The 24,087-nt window shown below is 40.2% G+C and overlaps 2 protein-coding genes across 5 annotated transcripts; both read left to right on the top strand.

Annotated features, from left to right (window-relative positions):
- The first annotated feature begins 3,031 nt into the window (after nucleotides 1–3,031).
- On the top strand, nucleotides 3,032–19,620 carry ankrd10b (ankyrin repeat domain 10b). 4 transcript variants are annotated; one of them, XM_086123383.1, is made up of 6 exons: nucleotides 3,040–3,394; nucleotides 4,371–4,523; nucleotides 6,552–6,643; nucleotides 15,284–15,549; nucleotides 16,656–16,757; nucleotides 19,192–19,620. In XM_086123383.1, the coding sequence occupies exons 1-6, from the start codon at nucleotides 3,197–3,199 to the stop codon at nucleotides 19,371–19,373; spliced, it is 993 nt and encodes a 330-aa protein (XP_085979509.1). In that variant the 5' UTR covers nucleotides 3,040–3,196; the 3' UTR covers nucleotides 19,374–19,620. The 4 variants fall into 4 exon arrangements, with proteins under 4 accessions (XP_085979511.1, XP_085979510.1, XP_085979508.1 ...); XM_086123385.1 differs by lacking the exon at nucleotides 19,192–19,620 and having other exon boundaries at nucleotides 3,032–3,394; nucleotides 15,236–15,549; nucleotides 16,656–18,787; XM_086123382.1 differs by lacking the exon at nucleotides 19,192–19,620 and having other exon boundaries at nucleotides 3,034–3,394; nucleotides 16,656–18,787.
- Nucleotides 19,621–20,857: 1,237 nt separating this feature from the next.
- ube2al (ubiquitin conjugating enzyme E2 A, like) lies at nucleotides 20,858–23,798 on the top strand. Its single transcript, XM_086123655.1, has 6 exons — nucleotides 20,858–21,036; nucleotides 21,627–21,707; nucleotides 22,292–22,317; nucleotides 22,419–22,508; nucleotides 23,052–23,140; nucleotides 23,226–23,798. Exons 1-6 carry the CDS (start codon nucleotides 20,993–20,995, stop codon nucleotides 23,352–23,354), a joined length of 459 nt encoding a protein of 152 aa, XP_085979781.1. The 5' UTR covers nucleotides 20,858–20,992; the 3' UTR covers nucleotides 23,355–23,798.
- The last annotated feature ends 289 nt before the right edge of the window (nucleotides 23,799–24,087 follow it).

Raw genomic sequence — 24,087 nt, 5'->3', positions numbered from 1 at the left:
TGTCATTTTCTGAGAGAGATTAATGTGTGTATCGACACTCATACTGTAGATTAATTTTTTTCTAAAAAATCAACAGCTTTACATAAGGAAGACATATGATTGAATGAGACAACCTCAGAGGGCCAATCTGCCTGCGAGTCACGTCCTACTCTACATACAAGGTCACGCCATTATGAGGATTACATCACTGTGGACGTTCATCTTTCACAGCTGTCATGTGCGGCACAGCCACACTCCACCTCAAAACCTTTAAGCCCCAAAGTATCCACTCCACCTCCAGAAGTAACAGAGGCATTTACTATGTTGGCTTTAAGTGTAACATATTTTGACTGACAGTTTACACTGTAGAATATAAAATCCTGTACCTGCTCTGGTATGTTTAAGTAGTTTATGCCTGCTGGATAACACATTTGAACGTGACAGTACACACGGCTGACATCACTGGCATCAGCACTCAGCACGGCACAGCATAAAGCAAGGGTAGATAAAAAGGCTCTTTTAATTCTACATCCTGTCTCATTCATCACATGATGTTTTTTTTCAGTCAGGCAGGGAAACATGTTGAAAAGCAAAGAACAATGTCGTCTGTTCTGCAAGAAGATTTATAACAAGAGGGAGGAGGAATTTGTACCGTTGGCCCACACAAAAAAAAAGGCAAAAGCTATTATATATCCCGGGGTTTGTTTATTAGGGTTACACAATAAATTATTTCCATCAAACTTAGTGGGGACGTGGCACATGTCCAGATACTGCAGGTATACTGTAGATATAATCATTGATTGTTTGCAGTCCATTTGCTTTTGAACCAAGGAGTGCAGTGACCAACCAGATCCAGCAGAGGGAATTGCACTTACAAACCTGAAGTGGACAAAAAAAATTAACTTTGTGATATTTGACATCCATCCATCCATCCATTTTCCGAACCGCTTGATCCTCACTAGGGTCGCGGGGGGTGCTGGAGCCTATCCCAGCCATCTCCGGGCAGTAGGCGGGGGACACCCTGAATCAGTTGCCAGCCAATCGCAGGGCACACAGAGACGAACAACCATCCACGCCCACACTCACACCTAGGGACAATTTAGAGCGTCCAATCAGCCTGACATGCATGTTTTTTTGGAATGTGGGAGGAAACCGGAGCACCCGGAGAAAACCCACGCAGGCCCGGGGAGAACATGCAAACTCCACACAGGGAGGCCGGAGCTGGAATTGAACCCGGTACCTCTGCACTGTGAAGCTGACGTGCTAACCACTGGACTACCGGGTGGACATTTTTATTTGCTCCTATATTAAAACAATATGAATTTTTCTTTTTCAAGCAAAAAACTAATTTTTTAGAAGAAAATAAAAACAATTTCTGCACATAAGAGTTACTGGACAAATTTTAATCATTCATGGAAAGAGAAAGAGAAGATTTTTTGAAACAAAATGCATAGAAACATGGTGGGGACAAGCTCTATTTTTTTGCACCACACAGACGAGCCCTCACTGACTATTATGCACAAATGTCTTTGTTATTTACCAAACACCTTTGCGTCACTTCGATTTTGCCTGCGTAGCGTTGACTCAGCGATGTGTTATCGAAACTAAGCAAATAATCCTTTGTAGACCTTCAACACACATCTGATTAAAGGCTGGGGAACAGGAGTTTTAATGAGGTTTGGTGCACTAGGAGGTGGAGGGGGGAGATGCATGGGGAGATTTGAACTGCAGTCTTGTTTTTAACAAACAGATGTATATCGATGCAGGCTCATAAAATACCAGAATGCATTCATGTGTGGGACGGAGGATCAAGGTCAGATTTGAGTAAAGAAGAACATCAACTCAGATTAGAGTGATGGGACGACAAAATAAATAAATAAGCAAGTGGTGTTTGATGATGAAATATTTACCTCGGAGTCTTGAGTGTAATATCTATAAAGTGGTATTTGAACACGAGTGCTCAGTTTTCTGAGATTTTTACCCCTTGCTTTGCTGTGGCGGGGCGGAGCATGGGCCAAGAAAATAATATGATCAGAGCTCTGGAACAAAGTGCAAGTCCAGGATTTTTAACCTATTCAAGGACCTTGAAGAACAATTTCCTCAATTGCTCAGTGAACGGTGAATGAATCTTAATGACAAAATTCAGACGTACCCTAGAAGTGTCTATGAATTTGTCACCTCAATTACTTTTCCATTGGCAGAGGTCCTTTGGAGTAACACAGTTAAATTCAACTTGGCTCTTTAGGAGTGTCAAATGTAATTTTAATAATAAAAATACTGTAGGCCTGCTACCTGCACATCAGTCCAGCACATGAAAAGTTTGTCCTGAGTCTTCCTTTGTGAAGTGTGCATGTTCACCTCGTGTTTCCGTGATTCGGTCCACATGCCCAAAACAGGCATGCTCGGTTCACTGAAGATTCATTTTTGCTATTTTAATGTATTAATTAATGTGTATGGCCACTTGTTTTGCAATTGGCTGGCGATCAGTCCAAGGTCTACCCAGCCTCAAGCCAAATGTCAGCTGGGATAGGGTCCAAAGGAAGAGAAGTGCAAAAAAAAAAGGATTGATGGACTACGTCAAGCATTGATTCCTAAATCCCACGGAAAAGACATGCACTATCAGACACACACTTCCCTCGAAAGAGTGATCTTATGTTATATGTTGTGTGCTGCCATCGCGTGGCAGAGAAGAAAAAAAACGATAGTGCTTTAACTGAAGACGTTGTAAACATGACCTCATCCTGATTTATTTGCCGATCAACCATCCATTAATTTCTATTTCATAGAATATACTAAAATATACTGACAGTTTTAAGAAAAAAAATACATATATTGTATAATAACTGTAAAATAACTGCGTGTGCGTGTGTAGTCCGATCGCCACCCGGGGAGTAGCGCTGTGGTCAATAGTTCAGTTTTTCTAGCTACATAAATTATTAGAAGAAGAAGACAAATTCCAGGAGAAGTTCACTCCTTGTTTTTACATGAGTCCATCTTTTCCGGGTTCAGTCAGCTCCATTCCGCGTGTTGATTTTCCATGCCACGTTTTATATCTCGTTCGGGGTCTCTCAAGTTTCACTCGACAGTGTGCTTTGTGTTGTCAGGCAGAAAGACATACACTAGACAACCGGAGTGCCGTGGGACCTGCTCGCACACTCACTTCATTTTTTACCTTTCCTTCCGTCCGTCGTTTGTACACTTAGACGTTTTCTTAACTATGTCGGTGGGGTGCGAGTCTGGATTCTCGAGCGAGGAGGTTTTAAACAGCCGCTTCCCTCTCCACCGGGCGTGCAGAGATGGAGATGTCGGCGCCTTGTGCTCCTTCCTTCAGGCAACCACGAACCCGGCTGACCTCACCGTGGAGGACACCTTCTACGGCTGGACGCCCATACACTGGGCAGCTCATTTCGGAAAGGTATCTTGACAATTTTGAGGGGCACCTTAATTGACATTTCCCCCCCCATTTCCATTTCATTTCTCCCGAGCGCGCCAAGCCGTCTCGGCCATTTCTTGCTGTTAGCCTCCTGGTTTGTTAGCTCATGAAGAACATAAGCCGCCATCGTTAATTTATTTTACTTGAGTTAAATCGTAATTAAGTCTCTCGCTGCAATTAATATAATCGGATATAACCAAATAGTACAAAGCTACCGTGTGCGAAATGATCATAAAGACTAGTAATGGGGGGGGGGGGGGGTGTATCCCTGTGTGTTTGTGTGGGACAAACGGCGACCGCGCTCTTTTCACTCAAATTATCAGCTTCCAGTTAATTAAATCTCTTAAGCCAGAGTAACACTGGTCTAATGTTCATATCCGTTGCGACATCTTTACCAGTTTTAATATGTCACATGTAAATAATTCCAGCTTTGACGTAACGTTTAGCTCATGGTTTGAAAATAAACCCATTGTTTTAACTGATGGAAAGGGCTAGTGAATAATTAGAATTTATTTGGAAACAAATAACAAGCATTTTTACAATTTGACGAACATTCACGACTGGAGGATGATTCCATCTGTCATCGGCAGGCAGAGGCCTCTCTAACACACTCAACAATGTGTCATATTCTATCCCAAAAGACTGAGTTGTGTGCGTGCATCTAGCATAGACGATACTTGCATGTTTCAACTCACTCCAACACTCAGACGAGAGGTTTTTATTTAGCCCGTGTGTGCATGTACTAATGAAACTTGTTTTAGCGCATCCCGAACAGTCAATTCAATGCTCTAAAAAGACCTGGTAATCATTCTCTGCAAGGAATTTGAAGACAAGCCAAAAGTAGACTGGGACTCCCATGCAAATTAACTACAGATCAGTGACCCAACGAGCTTTTCAAATCGTCTCTCTGTGTCATTAATTACATAATTATGCCAATCAACCCTGTGTCTCTTTCCAGCTGGAGTGCATGATGCGTCTGGTACAAGTAGGCTGCGGCGTCAACATTGTGACCTCCAAGTTTGCCCAGACGCCAACTCACATTTCAGCATTTGGAGGCCATCCCCATTGCTTGTTATGGCTCCTACAAGCTGGCGCAGACATTAATAGACAGGTGTGTGCGTGATCAGATGAGTATGAATTAGATGCTGGAGAGATAATGAAAAGTAAAACTTTTTAACTTCATGAAGAAGTTAAAAAAAACAAACAAACAAACAAGCATTGCTTTCGTGACAAAGAAGCCAATTGAAGCCATTCTGCTAGTGTTCCTGCATGAGCTAAATACAACCTGAATTTGTGTGTTACTCGGAATATGTTGTAGTTTATCACTAAACCCAGTTGAGGCTTAATTTACAGTAGATTAAAAAACAACTCCAGACCATAGACAGAAAACGTGACAATGGAAAAAAAAAGGTGGTGTAGTTGGTACTGACAGTGCCTTGTAATGCCACATGCAAACATTCCACACAATTCATAACCTTGAAACCTAGTATGCTGGGATCATCCTAAAGTGAGGACCGCATCTATTTCATTGGCTTACCAGCATAATTGCTTCAGTCATTCTTGAATATTTTTGGTAAGCAAAACGAACGAACAAATGTAACTAATCAGAAGAGTCCAATTGCCGAGCTTTAACGTTTGGGTATTACTTTGACATGGATGTCTTCTGCATCTACACAGACAGATTTTTCACAAGCACATTGGTATTTTTTGATATTGTGTTGGTAAGTTAAAAATGACATTGACCATTATGCTGTAAGGCTAACAATGCATTCAACTGAAAAAGCATCCTGCGTGTGTGTGATACTCTGCTGCAGCGAAGATCAGCACTGTTGACTGAATCCCCACTCGGCTGTGGTCTAAATAAGAACATGTCAGCGATGCAATTGGTGACATTTATGTGTCTACTGGTAGTTATTTGCTGCGTGTCCTTCAAAACACTTCCCTAAGTCACAGGTAACACGCTGAACATTTTAATGAGCTTTAAAGATGCCATCCCAAAGTTAATTTAAGTGGGGAACCGAAAAAAAACCCGGTTTCCATCTACTCTGATACATATGCATGTTATATTTAATTAATTATATGTATTATAGATAATATAGTATTATTTGAAATTAGTTCAGCCTGTCTCGGCATTGAGTGAAATAAGCAGTGTTGTGACAGCTTGAGCTCAGCCTGATCCCATCAAGAAGGATCACTTAATGACGACGAGCTCCGCAGACCGCTATTGCCTCCGTAGTCCCCTTTCTTATTTCGTCTTCTGTCAAAATGGAGTCGCACTGGTTTTCATTTTTTTCCCAGCATCTTTGTTCTCTTTTTATGTAGATAAACTCAGGCAGAGGGATTATGTGTGATGCTCTGCTGCACTACTTGGAGAAATGAGATTAGTGATTAGTGTTATGTAGATGACATAACACGCTAATGTCATCATGACACAGAGCGTGCAGACTTTTTTTATTTCGAATAAACTGGTCATTCTCTCCTTTTGTGGGCTAACCAGCCAGCTTAAAGTGGAGGATTTGTGTCATTTCCTGTCTACTGAACAGTTGCAATAGACTGCCGGCAGCCTGCATGGTCTGTTATTTGATCATGACTCATTTGGGTGGTGTGTGTGTGTGTGTCTGCGCGCGCACGCGTGTACACGCTCGTTTCCCGCTCTGTTGCATTCTTAATATTAATCATCTACACAAGGGCGGTGTTGAAGTCTGGGTGAAAAGTTCACGCATTGCCTGCAGACTTTCACCCTCTTCTCATGAGTACATTACTCGCACATTGGAAATGGAAAAGTAATGCACTGACTTAAAACCTAATGTGTGTATAATAGCTGGTTACTTTGGAATAAAAACAAAAACACAATTCATCGTCTTGACCCAGTTTAGTCTTTGGTAGTGTTTAAAATTGCTAAAAAGTATGTGCTTGGTAGATGTTAAGACATGTTAAAAATGCGGTGTTTGTTTTCAGTCGTTAAAAAGGCAAATTAAGAGAATGTCTTGTTATAAAGTCAAACTAGTCAAAAAGTTAAGTTCAGACAGTGAAGATACTTGGCATTGGGGACGAGAAATGTCGAGGCGCTCACTCTTGTCCGAGCCAGTCCAAACATGTGTTTCTATGTTTAACTGTGAGCTCGTCTCTTATCTCTCAGGACTATGTGGGCGAGACGCCCATCCACAAGGCTGCACGTGCGGGCAGTCTGGAGTGCATCAACGCTCTCCTGGTGCAGGGAGCAAAAGCTGAGTAAGTCCTGTGGTCTTAATGTTGCAAACTCATCTCTTCCCCTCCCCCACCCTCTCTTCTTTTCCAACTCTGGACGTGACGCCTTTACAAGGGCTCGCCACCAAAAGTTGAATCGGAACAGTGATGATGTTTACAGAGTAATGTTTATGAATTCTGCTGTGATAAAAAGTTAAACTGCTCTGTCGAGCCAGCTGCACACAGAGCGACACGGCTGAATGTAACCAGCCTCGGGGGGGGGGGGGGGGGGGGGACCCCCCAAAAAACAACACTTGGCGATTTCTTGCCGGAGGCCAAAGCAATTAAGCACCGCACACTTACCGATGCGCTGCAAGGAAAAAGCAGCGATCTTTTATCAAATTATGATGTTCCACAATACATTCAGTCTACTGTACTGTATTTTTGTTTGTATTTATTTATTTATTTAAATCGAACCACCAAAAATGCGATTGTCAAGGAAAAAGCCGATATCCACAAAGACAGAAAACAGGCATTAATAAACAAGAGTAAAGATGTTTTAAGGTTGTGCGCAATGATTGATCACCCCCATTCACTTCCTGCACTTTTGCTTTTTGATGATAGATTCTCACATATGAAATGTTACACCTGCGACATTGCAACCCCATTTACCAGCAACTCAAAATTTTTATGTGCAGCAAAACCCCCGTTCGACAGTCACCCACTCATAAAAACTAGTTGCCTAACCCCGCGACCATGTCACTGTATCAAATATAAAGGCATTATTTTCAGACAAAAATTGCCACTGCTATGTCGATGTTATTTCTCATTATATTACCTCTGATTGCGCAATGTACAATTTGGTGGTGTGCCCTTGAAAAGGTGATTCATTTTTGTTCATCTTTGAAATTGTTGTTTATCATTGTGACAATTCTCATCAAATTGCCCCTTGTGTATCTCCCGAGATTGAACATTTACGATCGTTTTTTTGTTTGAACACAATTGACCCTGTATGAATTTAGCTAGCTATTCATAAAAGTTGATTATTAACGGCTCTTCACGGCTTTGAGCTCAAGTACTTTTTTTCCGGTCAACTGGAACACAAGGACAGCTTGATGAAAATGTTGATAAACTGTGATTAACTCAGTAAGCCATGTTGCATGATGTTTGTCATCTCTAGAGTGTGTTTTTATTTCACGTTTGTTTTGGTTCATGTCTTATATACAGTTTTAACGATATGACCAAATGCACATTGCACTTCACTAGGAAGGTTTTTACCAACCAAAGCGGCATTGCATTGTATGGAACTGCATAAATACAACATAGCTGACAATGTGTTAAAAGCTACGCGATCCGTTTTGTCTCTACTTTTTGTGCCGCTACTTTCGACAAATACAATTGTTGGTACCCCTCTGTGAATGAAAGACAACCCTACACTGGTTAAACAAATAACAAAATAATAAATACAAATGTAATTAAAATTAAACAGTGAAAATCCAACGTTGCTTTTTAATTGTGTTTCAACAGGATTATTTTAAAAACGGGCCTGGACAAAAAATGATGGTACCACTAACGTACTATCCCCACCGCCCTTCTGCACCTCTCAGGAATTTTGGCTCACTCTTTCTAAGCAAACTGTTCCAGCTTGTCTCAGTTTGAAAAGTGCTTTCTCCAGTCTGCCTGTTTCAGCTCATTGCACAGATCTTCAATCGGATTTAGGTCGGAGCTCGTAGAAGGTCACAGAATAGTCCAATGTTTTGTTCTTTGTCTTTCAAGAGCCCATGACCTGTAACTGGGACCAAGCTTTCTGACACTGGCCAGCACATTTCTCTCTAAAACACCTTAATCGTCATGAGATTTCTTTGTAGCCTGCATAGATCTAAGACACCCTGTGTCAGATGCAATAAAGCAGCCCAAGAACATAAGAGCCTCCTCCCTGTTTCACAGTAGGGGCAATGTTCTTTTCTTGATATGCTTCATTTTTGTGTCTGTGGACAGAGAGCACCGTGGGCTTTGCAAAAAAGTTCCAGTTTTGTTTTCCATCCACAAGACATTCTCCCAGAAACATTGTGGATTCTCAGCATGCAGTTTGGCAAATTACAGTCTCCATTATTTTTTCATTTATTTTCAACAGTGGTGTCCTCCGTAGTTGTCTTTTCTGACCTCTGACGGATGGTGCCATCCGACACTCATGTGCTTTCACTTTGGGGTTCATCTTAAACTTCTTTGGAAGTTGTTTTTGGCTCTTTTGTTACCATTTATATTGTCTGTCTCTTTCGTTTATCATCAATTTTCCTCCTGCAGCCACACCCAGAGAGGTTGGCTGCAGTCCCTTGTAATTTAAATACCTTACTAATATGTGCAACTGTTGTCACAATAACATCAAGTTGCTTGGAGATGGTCTATCCTCTAACTTGCTTCTCTATCTTTTTTCTTTCTGATCACCTGAGACAACCTTCTCCTTCACTTTCTCTGGTCCATGTTTAGTGTGGTACACACAATCTCACCAAACAGTACAGTGACTACTTTTCACTCTTTTAATAGGCCGACTGAGTGGTTACAAGTTTGAAGACACTTGGGATACTATTTAGAGGGCACACCTTGGTTGAACATGTCCCCTTGGTTGAAATCTTTCCGGTCTTGTCTAAGAGTATCATCATTTTTGTCCAGGCCTGTTTCATGAGTTTTTAGACAATGATTCTGTTGATTGTCGATGTCGATTCAAAAGTATTTTATTGGTTAATTTTAATATTTTTTAAAAAATGTATTACTTTATTTAATATGTATATTTATATATATATTTTTAATTGCTTTATTTTGTCCCCGTGTGTATTAAAGTCAGGAGCTAGCCAGAAGTTTACTGTGACCTCAAGAAGTATACTGTTGTATACTGTACAACTGCATACTGTATACTTAATGTTTCCTTGTCCAGAAATGAAAATAATCATACAACTGGTTGAGGATGTTTATTTTCATACGTCTTGCTATTCAGATAGTCGTGATTCAGTTTTATTAATAAAAAAATGTTTATTCCTGGCTCAAAGACTATGTAAAGTACAGAAATAAGATATTAAAACACAACACCATAAGGAACTTTGATGTTAAGGTGATTTTTAAAATGCCTAAGGATGAAATATCATGAGAATTTAATTATTACTTCTAAATGTCATGCTTTACAAATTTAAAATAGATTTGACTGCTAACAATAACAATGTAATGGTAGTTTTTCAGGCTAACCCCATCTGTTGCTGTGCGATTTTACTATTGTTTGCTCGGAATATTCTCGTCACTTCCAACACAAATAGCAATATCTCACCTGATATTTCCAGTTTATTTCCCTCCTTGTCTTATATTTGACTTGCAGTTTCATACTTTGCATCTGGCTGTGTGGCTGATTGTTGTTATGCCATTTTGACTTTGTCCTTGGATCCAGAGCTTCCAGGGAGCTTTCAGATGTTGATTTTTCAGATTGCTTTATTTTTTTGTTTTTGAAAAAAAATTATTGTTTTAAATGACATGTTTGAGCAAAAAATGTTTTTAATCTTCTGTACTAGAACTGAAAAAAACTTTTCATTTATTACAGATGAGCCATCATTTATGTTGTCGAAATGATAGAGAAGAAAATCATTTACTTTGATAAAGTAACTCAAAACGAATTCCATCCAATAATAACTTTAAAAAAACACACATTTAATTCTGATCTAGTTTTCACAAGGCTTTTTACTCTGCATTGAAATGTGACTTTTCATAGCACATGAGAACCCCTGGTCGTTTTGGCTTCACCAAAATTCATCAATGCTTCATTTCTTGTGATGTGCATTTGGTCATTACCTGATGAGTAAATGTATAAGTGATGAAAATGATGTTATTTTTTTCCCCTTTTAGATCACAGATTGTGTCTTTAGTCTCTACTATAAAGGTCATTATTTGAAGTAGTGGGGAATTTTGGGGGGAGATTTATTGAAATCGGAGGCAAGCAAGTTAGGTGGGAATGAGGCTCATGACAAACCAATTCAAGTCTTAATTTCAGACTAAATACTATTGTACTTAGACACATGCATAAAATGTCTTAACGATGCACTTTAAATAAAAGAATGGTAGGTCGTTATAGAACGGCAAAAACACTGAATAAACCAACCTGGTATTTGCAAATAATTACCTCTACTTTTATATGAAAATGTTTTGCAACAGCAAACAAATAGCTTCGTCAGTAAGAAGATGTCAGTCAGCACTTCACTTTACAAAGTGCAGATCCAATGAAAAATGGACTTGCTCTTATAATAAATATGAAATACCACAAACAAAATTGAACTGCTCACACCATTCAGAGCCTTTATTTACCTTTGAGTTTGACTCGAAATACATTGCCACGGATATAATTGATCATTTCCGCTTCTTGAGAAGAATGTCAGTCCTAACTCTTACTCAAGATTTCTGTCTATCCTGCATTGCCAAAAGCCATCCTCTTGAACTCACAGAAACATGATGTCAAGAGGTAGACCGAAATGGCAGAGAAAGAAAAACAAAACAAAACATTTTCTTAATGGAAGCCGTGAAATACAGTGCAACATCAACTGCTTTGTTACCACACCCGACCAGAAGAATATGTCTGTGCTTCTCTTGGAGGTGCTCATCTTGGACAAAATAGGCCAAATGCGGACAAATAGGCTTACATTTGCACTGACTTGTTTGGGATGGATTGGATTTTGAGGTCTTGGCTTTCGGGCCCGCCTTGTGCTCCGCTTAGCCACTTCTTTGGATCCAGATTCCAAATGCTTGCACTTGATGGCCCTGATCCAGGACAGGACAGGTTTGACGAGTGGATGACTCATTTCCCCGTACTATCCGGCGTCAAAACTGAAGACCCAGGACACGCTGGAGTGACTATGTCACCCAGCTGGCCTGGGAACGCCTCGGGATCCCCCGGGGAGAGCTGGAAGAAGTAGCTAGGGAGAGGGAAGTCTGGGCTTCCCTGCTAAAGCTGTTGCCCCCGCGACCCGGCCCCGGATAAGCGGTAGAAGATGGATGGATGGATGGATTTCTTTCAACCCTTTTATGTTTACGCACTTAAAATAACAATTTATCGACATTTAAAGTCATGAGAGAACGCTACGTCAATGTAAACCTGACCACGGACCAATTTTTGGTCCAGATTTCAATTTTTCAGATTCAACAGTACATTTGTAATGCGGGAAAAAAAAATCTCTATGCATTATTATATCGACTATATTTTCTCTGTTATGGCTAACTTTATAACTTCACAATACTGACTGACCGCTGCCGCCCCTCCTTTAATCCCGAAGAGACTAATGTTCATATTCTTCCAATTTCTTAATTTGTCATGAGCCTTGGGAAGTGGAAAAGCAGCCCGTTAGTCAGTTAGCAGGAGACCGAATGCTGTGAGGGAGTGCAGACACCGAATATTACGACAGCTGAGCGATTGGGAGTTGCTAGTGTTGCTAAGCACCATTTACTCACCTGTTAACAGTGTAATGGTAACAATCATCCTGTGCAATGGTTATTCATTTCTTCACTGTTATGTCACTGTGTCGAATATTTTAACGTCATGCCAAGAAATGTCTTAATTTTGTTCTGTCACACTATTAACCTGATACGATATCCTGTAATCCTTTGTCACCTTTTCCTTCATGAAAGTGACAATACGTGACAAGAAAAAAGACAAACGTTTGCTCACCTGCTAAAACAGAACCGTACATCTTAATTGTTTTGCAGCCATTGAGTTGGAAATGACTTGGTTTTTTCAAGTAATCCTAGAAAGGGGGAGAATAGACACTGCTGAGTCTGCCCCGTTCCCTGGGATAGCCGCACTGTTGTGGCATTGAGTGTTCTCACTATCGCTTCCTATCTACACACTGGCAAACTGTTGAGGTATTTCTTGCGGTGATTGGTTTTAATGCTAGGTTTTGATGTCAATGAATCACAACTGATTTATTATTATTATTATTATTATTATTATTTTCTAGACCTGCATGCTTTGCTTATTACCCATGATTGTTCTTATATCTAGCTTTTGTCTTTATTTTTGTAGCTTATTTGTTTTTATTCAATCTTTATTTTTGTCAACTAACCATTAGGAGCCGTTTATATGGACAGGTTTAATCACGTGAGTCCCATGTCAAAAGCACTAGCATGACTATAGGCTGCCTCTGGGAGGTTAGACGATTAGTTAGCGAAAGACATACAATATGTACATAGGACTGAAAAGCAAAGCATACCAGGCATTTATAAAGAATTAACGCTTCCTTTTGAAAACTTATTCCAAAGAAGTGGACCCTGAAGATGTCATGTCTCACGAAAGGAATACTTACTTGTCTTGTTTTTTTCCGAGATTTTAAATGGCGTTTTGATAGGTGGGTATATTTTGCCTGCATTGAAAGACACCAACAGTAAACGTTCAAATTTGATTCTAGTCTTTGTTGGGGTTGCACTTTACTTCCCACCTTTTAAAAATACATCATGCGTTAGGATGAAATTGAGAGATGCCATACGTAAACGAATGTTAGACAACACAACAATCAAAAAGGCCCCTTTGCCAAGAAGTCGTATGTATGCTCGATGATTCGTAGAATAATAATAAAAGACCACAGCATACTCACTTTTACTCCTGCCACTCAATAAAATGTTACCATTGTGACCTCTGTTAGTAAAACCTCCCTTTGCAAGTATATGTGGATTGTTGACGAATGCGCAACTACTGACAGATAGTGTCTGAAGTCAACATTTGGCAGAACATCTTTGGAGTTTTTGTTTTGTTTGGATTCTCACGGATAAATCAACAGAACAACTCCACTCCTTGTAGGGAGCGCTGGAGCAGTGCGTTTAAGGTCACACTGCTGGAATTGGAGCTGAGGGCCTTAGTTGGAAATGAGTGCAATTATGAGCTTCCGTCATAACACGTTTTAGAACCGCTGCCCTTTCAGCCATTTGTAAAGGATCGAATGATGGTTTATTCCATAGTGTGGATATCTGAGCCTTTATACCACCTATACGCAGTTGTATAATATATACAGTGTAGATAAAAAATAATTTAAAAAAATTGGAATTGTATTCCTTGGCGTGAGACAAGTACATTTACATGAGCACAAAATTTAATACAAATGATCTGATTTGATTAACGTGTTGGAAGCGTTAATTTGAATGGGGGGGGGCGGATGATGTGCAACAAGTTATTGTGTGATTTTTAGTAATATTTTTTGACAATGTTAAGATCCTTAATGTGCACCACTTCTCTAAAGGTTTTTAATGACACGAGTTGATTGAAATGGCTGGAAGTTGTCACACTGTGGAACCCGATGGCACTTGCTTACAGTAAAACTATGCAGGGAACCGTTTGATTTTAAACATGCTTTGGCACAAGTAAAATTGATGGCCTTTTCCAACTTCTGTGGGGTGATATAATTCCTACTGTACATGCAATGGTGCCTCTGACACAGAGCTGCACCCTGGCTCTTTTCCAGAACCTCCATTTAGTTGACAAAGACCTTTCTGTTTGCGCTGAGAACACCATTATGCACTGTGATGACATTCACACAAACAAGTGCAGTATTGTTTTGCAAATGGAGAATTCCGTTCATTAAGCTAAAAGAGTTCCATCCCTCAGCTGTATTTTCTCCCCCCCTGTCAATTAAGGGAAACAAATCTTTGTCGACGACAACTATATTCCATTGGCACTGCATCATTTTGCAATAATGATGGATAAATGGTTTTACTGTCAAGTAACATTGATTCCACAAAAGGTGATGCTCCAGACCCAACACTGTTTGCTCGATCTTTTCTCGCATGATGAAAGTCTGCTGCAAAGAGGCGTGATTAATACAAGTGTGAACAATGCACACACGCACGCACACACACACACACACACACACACATACACACACACACGAGCACGGACGCGTATACTTGCATTCTTTCTGTCAATCTTAAGGCCCGACTTTTGACTTGAAAATCCAGATTCATTTTGTCCAAGACACTTTCGTTGGACAATTGCTTTCAACGGACTTACCCATGTCTTTGGTACTTGCCTCATCCTCAGGATCTTGCACTTATCATGGAGCATTTTGGAAACCCTACCTTGTCTTTTTTGGACGCATCATTATCATTTTTAGCAACTTTCCTTGGAACAGGTATGTTTTTGACTTGGTACTTGAAAACCAGACTTCAAACTTCGCATATTCTTGTCTTCTGGTGCACTCCATACTCGAATCCTTGCACGCATTTGGATTTGGAGTTGATCTTCTGCTTTTTCGCATTAGCTTGTCTTGTATTTCAAGAACATTGGACACCAAGTCTTTTCTGGATCATCCGCTCTCATGTCGGATCATTTCAGGTACACTTAAAAATATTACACATTGCTTCCATTGTTTTAATCCTGTCTCTTGTGCAGCAGACGTATTTTTCTTCTGAATATTTGGAACCACTCAAAAAATGATGCAAACGATCCAAAAGGGTCCATCATCATCTGTCATGATGATGACAAAGGCAATTTATTTCATCGTTGTACATGTCTGTATGTGAGTGTTTGCCTGATAAGTCTGTCAGTTTGTGTGTGTATGTGTGTGTGAGAGAGAGAGTGTATGTGTGTGTGCGCGTCATGTTTTCTTTTTATTTGTGTTCAAGAAAACATGCAGTAAGTCCCACTGACACTCAACGTTTCCCGTTGTGCAGTGTAAGGAATGCCAGTGGGCTGACCGCTGCCGACCTGGCCCACGCGCAGGGCTTCCAGGAGTGCGCTGAGCTTCTCTCCAATGCCCAGAACTTTCAACAAAACATGGCTCAGTTCCATAATGGGGCCTTTCTTAATGGCACCAGCCAGAATGGGGGCCACGTTCACCCCACTATCCAGGGCCGCAGCTTCTTCAAGGGCATACCCAACAGAAAGAGGTCATTCGATGACCAGGAAATCAACCCAGTCAAAAAAGCAAGACCTAACGGTGAGTCAAAATCAAAATGAGACCACTTCCATTGTGAGTGACAATAGAATTTGTTTTAAAGTACTGTAGTTGATTGAGGAACAAGAGTTCCCTACTCGGCAGCAACCAGCAGAGGGTACCATTGATTCAGGTTCAACTCTACAGTAGTGGTGTCAAACTCATTTTTGTAGCAGGCCACATTGTGGTTACGGTTTCCCTGAGCGGGCCATAATGACTGTGAATTTTGTGAAACCGTGTAAATGTTTGATCACCTCCACATATTACATATAGTGCACCACAAATAGGTGGATGACTAGTTTTGAAATAAGAAGTCAAGAATAATGGTGAGCTCATGTAACGAGTACGTAATGAGATAATGCTTGCAATATCTCTATGTAATGATGGATTTCATCCATCCATCCATCCATTTTCCGAACCGCTTGATCCTCACTAGGGTCGCGGGGGGTGCTGGAGCCTATCCCAGCTGTCTTCGGGCAGTAGGCGGGGGACACCCTGAATCGGTTGCCAGCCAATCGCAGGGCACACAGAGACGAACAACCATCCACGCTCACATTCACACCTAGGGACAATTTAGAGCGTTCAATCAGCCTGCCATGCATGTTTTTGGAATGTGGGAGGAAACCGGAGTACCCGGAGAAAACCCACGCAGGCCCGGGGAGAACATGCAAACTCCACACAGGGAGGCCGGAGCTGGAATTGAACCCGGTACCTCTGCACTGTGAAGTCGACGTGCTAACCACTGGACTACCGGGCCACCCATGATGGATTTCAGATGACAATTTTAAATTTTGGTAAAGACTTTAGCAAGCATCATGGAAAAGTTGACATGCTTGATTTGCTGTTGTTGGCCACACAAAATGATGTGAAGGGCCAGATCTGGCTCCCAAGCCTTGAGTTTGACACATGTGGTTTACAGGTTAGCATAGAACTCTCTATTGCCAAATAGATATTGAGTGTTAATATAATGTGAACCTTCGTGAAGCAAAAGAAGGTTGACACTTAATAATGCTCACTGAATGAACTAGCATGTAAAAAAAACAAACAAAACAAAAGCGTGTGATTATTCCATGCGTTACCTGTTTTTTTTTGTTTTTTGTTTTTTTTAGGTCTGTGCATGCCGGTTGAACTGCAGAACGGCAATGGGCCACTGGTCGGTGCTGGAGAGTCCCCAATGGAAAGCATGGAGTTGGCGTCTGCTGTGACCTCAGGTGGGCCAGGACCCTTTGCATTGGGGCTGAATGGGCTTGCGCCAGCGAATGGGTCGGGGCCCATGGATCAGTGGGAGGACCAGGGGGGACGGGCCACTCCCAGCCCCAAAGCTAAAGAGCTGGAGGTCTTCAATGTGGCAACCATGCAGACTCCCTGTCGCTGCACCAACTCGTACGCTTATTTGTAGAGAGGCTGCCAGTGAATGTGTGTCTCTTTGTGTGGGTGGTGGCACACTACAATGTTCACATTTGTGTTGTATATATTATGCAATTCTTAAACTTTGGTTGACGGTAATTGTTTGCGTCTTACATGGATAAAGGAAAATATTACGGTACAAAGGTGTAAAGCAGTGTGCGTAAGCTTTTAAAAAAAAATTATTTTCTTTACCCTCCGATGTTCCTGATTCCCAACAAAATTTTAAAGCATTTGTCCAGTTGTACTGGAAATTTAAGAGGTTTCTTGGAAAAACAATTGACTTATTTTGCATTTTTTTATAGGGTATTTACAGATAACGGAATCATTTGTGGTTCCCTGTCTCATCGGTTGAACAGTGGAAAGAGAATACTCTCCTTGGTTATTAGTCTTAAATAAAATTAAAATGACTCTTGCTTCACAACATAATCAACTATCATTTTAATTGTTGTATGCTTTTTTTTGTGTGTTGTGGCTTGAACTAAAAATGTTGGTAAATGTGCAGTGTTAATTTGCAACGTTGAAGGGAAACTTGAATTCTATTCGTAGGCATATGATATCAATCATTTAAGTTGGGGTTCTAAAGTTTTATTTAGCATCATCTCACCTCCCTCCTCTCTAAGCTGGACCTGCTGTCGAACATTCCTTGTACGTTTGTCTTGAATGAAAACCTGAGAGCACTGAGGTATTCACTGGCCTTTGTTGATATGATACCGTTAAAGAATTTAAAACTGCCTCATGTCAAAGCAATTCCCAAAATGAATGTAGCTCGTGGAGGTTTAACTCATACACAGGGCGGGTTTTCTCCCGGCTTTTACAGTTTCTTGATGTAACAAATTAAGACTGTACAGTGGTACCTCAAATGTCGACTATAATTTAACTGTGACGCTGGATGAACTTCCTTTCGCATTTAAAAGCAATTGTATTTGAAAGCATTTGTTCAGGCAATGTTTCAAGTAACATTTTAACATCATAAATGTTCATACAAGTGACAAGTGCAGGTATGTGGCAGCTAACCAATCAGCGTCTACAGTGATAAGCGCACTTAAATCATCGCTCATTTTTTTTTCCTTAACAGCACAGGGAAGGGCTCAATTGCACAACACCAATACCAGAATGTTCAACTCGGAATCCGTTGTTGGCAAAATGTTTGCTAATAACTGCTGAGACTCCTATCAGATTAACAAGAATGGGAATTTCAAAACAAGAAGTAGAAACCGGTGAAACATGGCTGACCAAAACCAGCACTTCTGCTTAGACTCCACATGACAACCGATCATCACTTCTGACTATCCTTGGCACCAAGGTTAATCCTGCCATGCTGGCTAAAATTAGGTCTTGAGGTGCATGGAGAGCTCACGTGTAATCAGTTTTAATTTCTCCTGAAAAATTGGTCTGACTCTCAAATTACTTTAACGTCTATGCCATTCGACTTTGAAGGTACCAGTGTATCCTATCCCATTAACTTTTTTTCAGATTTGTTGCTCAAGTATGACGATCAATGTTTACTCTGTTGGCAATGTTGCATATTACATATTCTATAATGTTCATTTAAAGAAGAAAAAGTTGAAAGGTAATTTTATAATCCATTAGTTAGCTGCCCAAGAAGGTTTGCATTGGTATGTACAGTTTGCTAAAAGGGTCGGGGGGAGGCTTTATTACTTGAGCTGATAGTGGAACAAATGTGCTTTGTTTCCATATTGCATTTACATTAGTGTCGTATTTTATTGTGTGGTGATATAAGAAAGTTGCAGTGTGTGTGTGTGTCGCTGATGAGCAAGTGTAGCTTTGTAATTAAGGATGTGAAATCATTAAATGTGCAAACTTTTTACAACCATTTTTCTTTTCTTTATTGCAATACTGTACTTGAATCAATGTAAAAAGTGCCGATCACACCTTGTTCTGACATGGAGCGTAGCAGTAGACAATTAGATGTCGTAAAATTCGAATCTCCCGTCAAACTGACACCAAAGAAACTTGTTCAGCGTGTCATTCAGCATGCACAAATCAGGCTGTGACCTATTTAGAAGCAGGCATGGGCTTGTCGCTTGCGAGATTTTGTCTGAGTCTTTCGCAATTTATTGATCACACTTCCACATGCCTGGTGAAACGTACATGTCGAAGTTTGCATAGGACTTGACTGACCCAAGCTATTTGGAACAGGTCACCTTCGGAATCAGGTCTACATTCACCAATGATTCATTTGCACACGCGCTTGACTGTTTGTCTTCTCCCTCCCAGTGTCAGTGGGCATTTCCTCACTCGGTCACTGTCAACCGCAGCTTCCCTTCCAGCACGATTTGACTGCAGTCTACAGGGGGTCGCCCGAGATCAGCCAAGTGGAGCACCAGAAGTCTGTTAAAGCGGAGCAGTTCTACGACAACACCTTCTTCAGCACCATGCTCCTCTACCATGGAGCCTAAAGTTTGAGGAGCAGGCTATTAGCCTCACATTTCTTCATTTGCCTTAAAAGCCATTGAGTGGTTTTCCGCTAGTTAATGGAAGCGTTTCCTTTTGCGATGGGCAGGCCCAGTGTGGCTGTTTTCTGTTGTTCATGTGACGCTTGAAGAATTTTGGTCCTTGTTTGCGTTGTTAAAGTGATTGTTGTTTGTAACCTTCTATCTTTGTAAGTCAGCATCTTTATTAAAAAAGCACTGCCAACGTTCAAAATGATTCAGTTTGATTTGTATGAAATTGTATTCGAGGCCACACTGACAAGGAAAGTAGTTTATAATTTCACATATGTACAGTTTTGTAAATTTCAAGTTTTGTGGACAAATCCAACACTTTTGAATCAAAAATAAAGATGTGCTTGTAATCTCAAATTATATCTTGCAAAATGACAACTTTTTGCAACTCTCACTAAATTGAGTTTTCTCCGTATTGCAACATCAGTTTACAATTTGTAATGTTCGATTTTTTTCCCACTCAAATAATACAGCTTTATTCAAACTTTTCTGGCAAATATGACTAAATGCTGACTCTTGTAATGTCAAGACTTGATTCTTACATACGTAGAATTTGTAACATTACAACGTATTTCTTGCAAGTACAACCTTCTCTGGCTATCGGTCACTTTACAACTTAGAAAAATGCATTTGTTCTCTCAATATTACCGGTACTTTTCTCTCCCCAAAGTTCTCATTTCTGGGTTTCCTCACATTACGATTTAAAAAAAATCTCGCTGAACAATTAAGTCTTGTTAAATGTCTCTTTCTGCTAGTGTTAATTTTAGCCTTGTAAATTATACTTTTTATATTTATTTCTTCTCCACTGTGGCCCGAACACACTTTAGTTGTTTTGTACATTAGATCAACTATATTTTATTTTCATTGCATTCTAATATAATTGAAACGAATAATTTTAATTTGGGGCAGTTATAGAGGTTATACTACTGCATTCTGTTTTACACCTCCAGTGGAAGGTCGTCTTATTTAAAAGTTGTTAGGTTATTTTGTAAGCAGCTCGGTTCATGAAAGCCTGGCAAAGTATATCTTTTATTAGTGCGAATGGGGCTGGCAAACACCGGACTAACGTGTTTGGCCTTTCTCGATGTGGGTGCTCGGAGCCCGGTCACCTGTCAGGAGCAGAACCCGCCTTCACCACCACAGTACGGCACAAACAACACGTCATTTGTGGCCCCGCCCCGTGGCACGCTCACACTAAACGAAACGGGGGTGAATATTCTTGTCATCAAAGAAAAACTGCTAGTTTGTAATTTAAGGTTGGAGTTCTGGAAACCGACTAATATATGTTTAACAACAATAAGGTTGCTATAATTATGTGTATCTAGTGCGAGATATTTATGGCGTTTATGTGTCATTTAATATATTACCCCCCCCCCCTTTCACATATGGTATCTTTCATTAAAAAGGGCTGGGCTAACCAGACCGGGTTATCAAAGATCGACAGGAACTGGAACTTCCAGGCAAGCCGCCAGTCAGGATGCTATCAGCTGAACGTTAGCGGCATTTATCACAAACGTTCTCACCAAAACACGAGTGATAATACGACTTAACTAGGCCGCTCATAACGTTAGACCATGTCCACACCAGCGAGAAGAAGACTCATGAGAGATTTTAAACGGTGAGTTGTTTGTTCTTTTTTGTATGTACCCCGTAATGAGTTGTCAAAAGCGCCTAACATGAAGAGCAAAGTCCACTCGAAACCCGGAGTACTGATAATTAAATTCGTATTATTAAAAGACAGTGTGAATGTGAAAAGTATATTAAATTTAATCTTCATGTACACTAGAAACAAGTCGTAGAATTAATTCAGAAAACAACAACCTTAGCCGTTTGCGTTTACCCAAGTTTCACAAGGACTAACATTTAGCCAGTGGTAAGCAAGACTGCAAATATTTGATAAGTCTGGTTTTTAGCCTATGTTGTTGTTTGCGTGTTCTTTCGTTGTGAACTCTTAACATTTGTCAAGTAAACAACTAAACAATGGCGGAAGTTGTCAGAGAACACTTTGTACGTGGAATGTGGATCATTTTAACTTTACTTTTCGTTCGCGGTCTTAACTGAAGCATCGCGTCGTCGTTCAAGTATGTAAATGAACTTAATGACATTTACCACTCACAATCCACTATTCAACGAATTAGCAAGTATTTTAATTTGTACTGATAACTCCAAAATACAGATTTTTAAAATTTTGTTATTTGGGTTGTTCAGGTTACAAGAGGACCCCCCAGATTTTGTCAATGGAGCCCCATGTGAAAACAACATAATGTTGTGGAATGCTGTCATTTTTGGGTAAGCCATAATGGACTGAACACAGTCATGCCTTGATTTAGAAATTTAATTCGTTCCTTAACAAGGTTGAAACTCAATTTACCTAAGTCAGGTCTATCGACTATCGAGGGGACCTGACTTGCAAGTTTTTAAGAAATAACCCATCGCTTGGCTATTTTTTTTTGTCTTGCCTTCTAAGGTAAAACAAAAAACTCTGTGTGCGCGCTACTCCAGCGATGTTGTTAGTGGCTACATATTAGAGGATGAATTGGTTGACATGTGGCCTCGCCCGAATTCATGAATGAAACTGAATACACTGACAAATTGATGTAAGCCCTCAATTTATTGCAAAGACGTCACCGTTCCCTGACTTGTTTTTATTTCCATTTCACTTGAGTGATGGCATTTGTTTGGCTCGCTCCTCACTGAAAATTTGGCTCACGACATGAAGCAAAAAAAAAAAAAAAATCTACCAAGTGACGACTCGGTACTTCAAAAGCTCTTAAAAGGTGTGGAACTTGTAAGTTAAGGCACCATTGGCCTATGTTTTGTCTTTGAAACTTAAAATAATGAAATTGTTGATCCACAAATGTCTTGCTTTTCAGCCCTGACGCAACTCCATTTGAAGGTGGTAAGTGTTTTGATTTCATGGGCAATGACTGATGCCTGAGAGTTCAGTCAGAACTGATTATGACATGACGATGAATCATCGTTGTCTGTATTTGCTCATAGGTACATTTAAACTCATTGTCGAGTTCACAGAAGAATATCCCAATAAACCCCCAACAGTGCGCTTTGTGTCAAAGATGTTTCATCCTAATGGTAAGAACATTGCTCTGCTCAGTGCCTGACTGTCTTGCGCATGTTTGGATAAAGTGTTAAGACCATGCAAACAAAAAAAACAAAAAAATAGCAATAATAAAGGCGACGTTTTCCGAAAATGGAAATATTACAAGAATAAAATCACAATATCACTGTTTTAGTCGTACTTCAGTTTTAGTACTGAATCAGAGAAAATGCGGTCTTGTTAAAGGAAGAAAAGCAAATTTTAAAACCCATTTTCTCCTTTTTAAATATGGCCTTGTTGCCACAGAGTTTTTCTCCAAACATAACTTTTTACTTGTAGAATGTTTTACGAGAAATATGGCATTTTATTTTTGTAACATTGACGTTTTCCCTTGACTACTTAATTTCAAAACTTTTAGATTTTTCTTTTTTACGACTTGACTCTCATTTTACAATGTTTTTTTTCCCCTCTAGAAAAATGTTACTCTTCTGTAGCAATACAAAGGTTTGCTTTTAATATTAGTTTTCCTCTTGTAAAATAATATTTATATCTCAATCGTCCTCCAACCCGCCCTACAGTCTATGCAGATGGTAGTATATGTTTGGACATCCTCCAAAATCGATGGAGCCCCACTTACGACGTCTCTTCTATTCTTACGTCCATCCAGGTAAATAATAAGACGTGATATTTTCATGTTGACACATTTTCAAGTGAACAAAATAAACGTCTGTCCATGTTGCTTGTCCCTGCAGTCTTTGCTGAATGAGCCCAACCCCAACAGTCCGGCCAACAGCCTGGCTGCTCAGCTGTACCAGGAGAATAAGCGCGAATATGAGAAGAAAGTTTCAGCAATTGTAGAGCAAAGCTGGCAAAACAGTTGACCTGGCTGAGGGTATGTGCCCAAACGCTAGCATGGAGAACCCTCATAATCTCCTCACTTTTTTTTTTTTTAAACGTTTTAAGACCTTTACCTTTGATGTATGTGCCGTCATAGGATTTTATTTTTTGTTGCCTACCAAGAGGGATTTATTTTCTCTATCTACTCAAGTCTCCCATTATCCCAGCAGCATTTGTGCGGAATCCTTGCCTTGTTTGTGGGCCACCAGCATACTTTGATCACGTTTAATGTCCCGGGTGCTTTGCCGATCACGTCCTTTTTCACTGTGAAGTTTGCCGTCGTGGACTCCCAATATTGTTTTGCTATCTCTCCGTTGTGTTGTGAACCGTTTGTAGCATGCATGACACAATGAGCAAACCTGACCTCCTCCCTTTTCGATAATGTATATATACGAAACCTGCATCTGAATATATGTACAGATTTTGCACTGGTTGTCTCGCTTGTTTTTTTTCCCCCTCACATGAGAAAAAAAAGATGTAGGTAAATGAGCTGCACTTGCATTGTTTCACCTACAACAGATTCACAGTGACCTTCTGGTGTAATTCGAGTGTCTAAATTTAGACTGTTACATTTACTTTACCAATACTTGACTGCATTATGCAATGTGTCAACATGACCACAATTAACAGGCATGTTACACTTCTTGGCACCACATCCAGAGAGTATTGACCAGCTTTTTGCAGGCAACTGACTTCTGTGGATGGCATGTGACTGGC

This window comes from Hippocampus guttulatus, chromosome 11 (genome assembly GCF_054856545.1).
Source record: "Hippocampus guttulatus isolate MCC_2025c chromosome 11, RoL_Hgut_1.0, whole genome shotgun sequence".
Classification (NCBI taxonomy): Eukaryota; Metazoa; Chordata; class Actinopteri; order Syngnathiformes; family Syngnathidae; genus Hippocampus; species Hippocampus guttulatus.
This window is presented reverse-complemented; position numbering and strand designations above follow the sequence as displayed.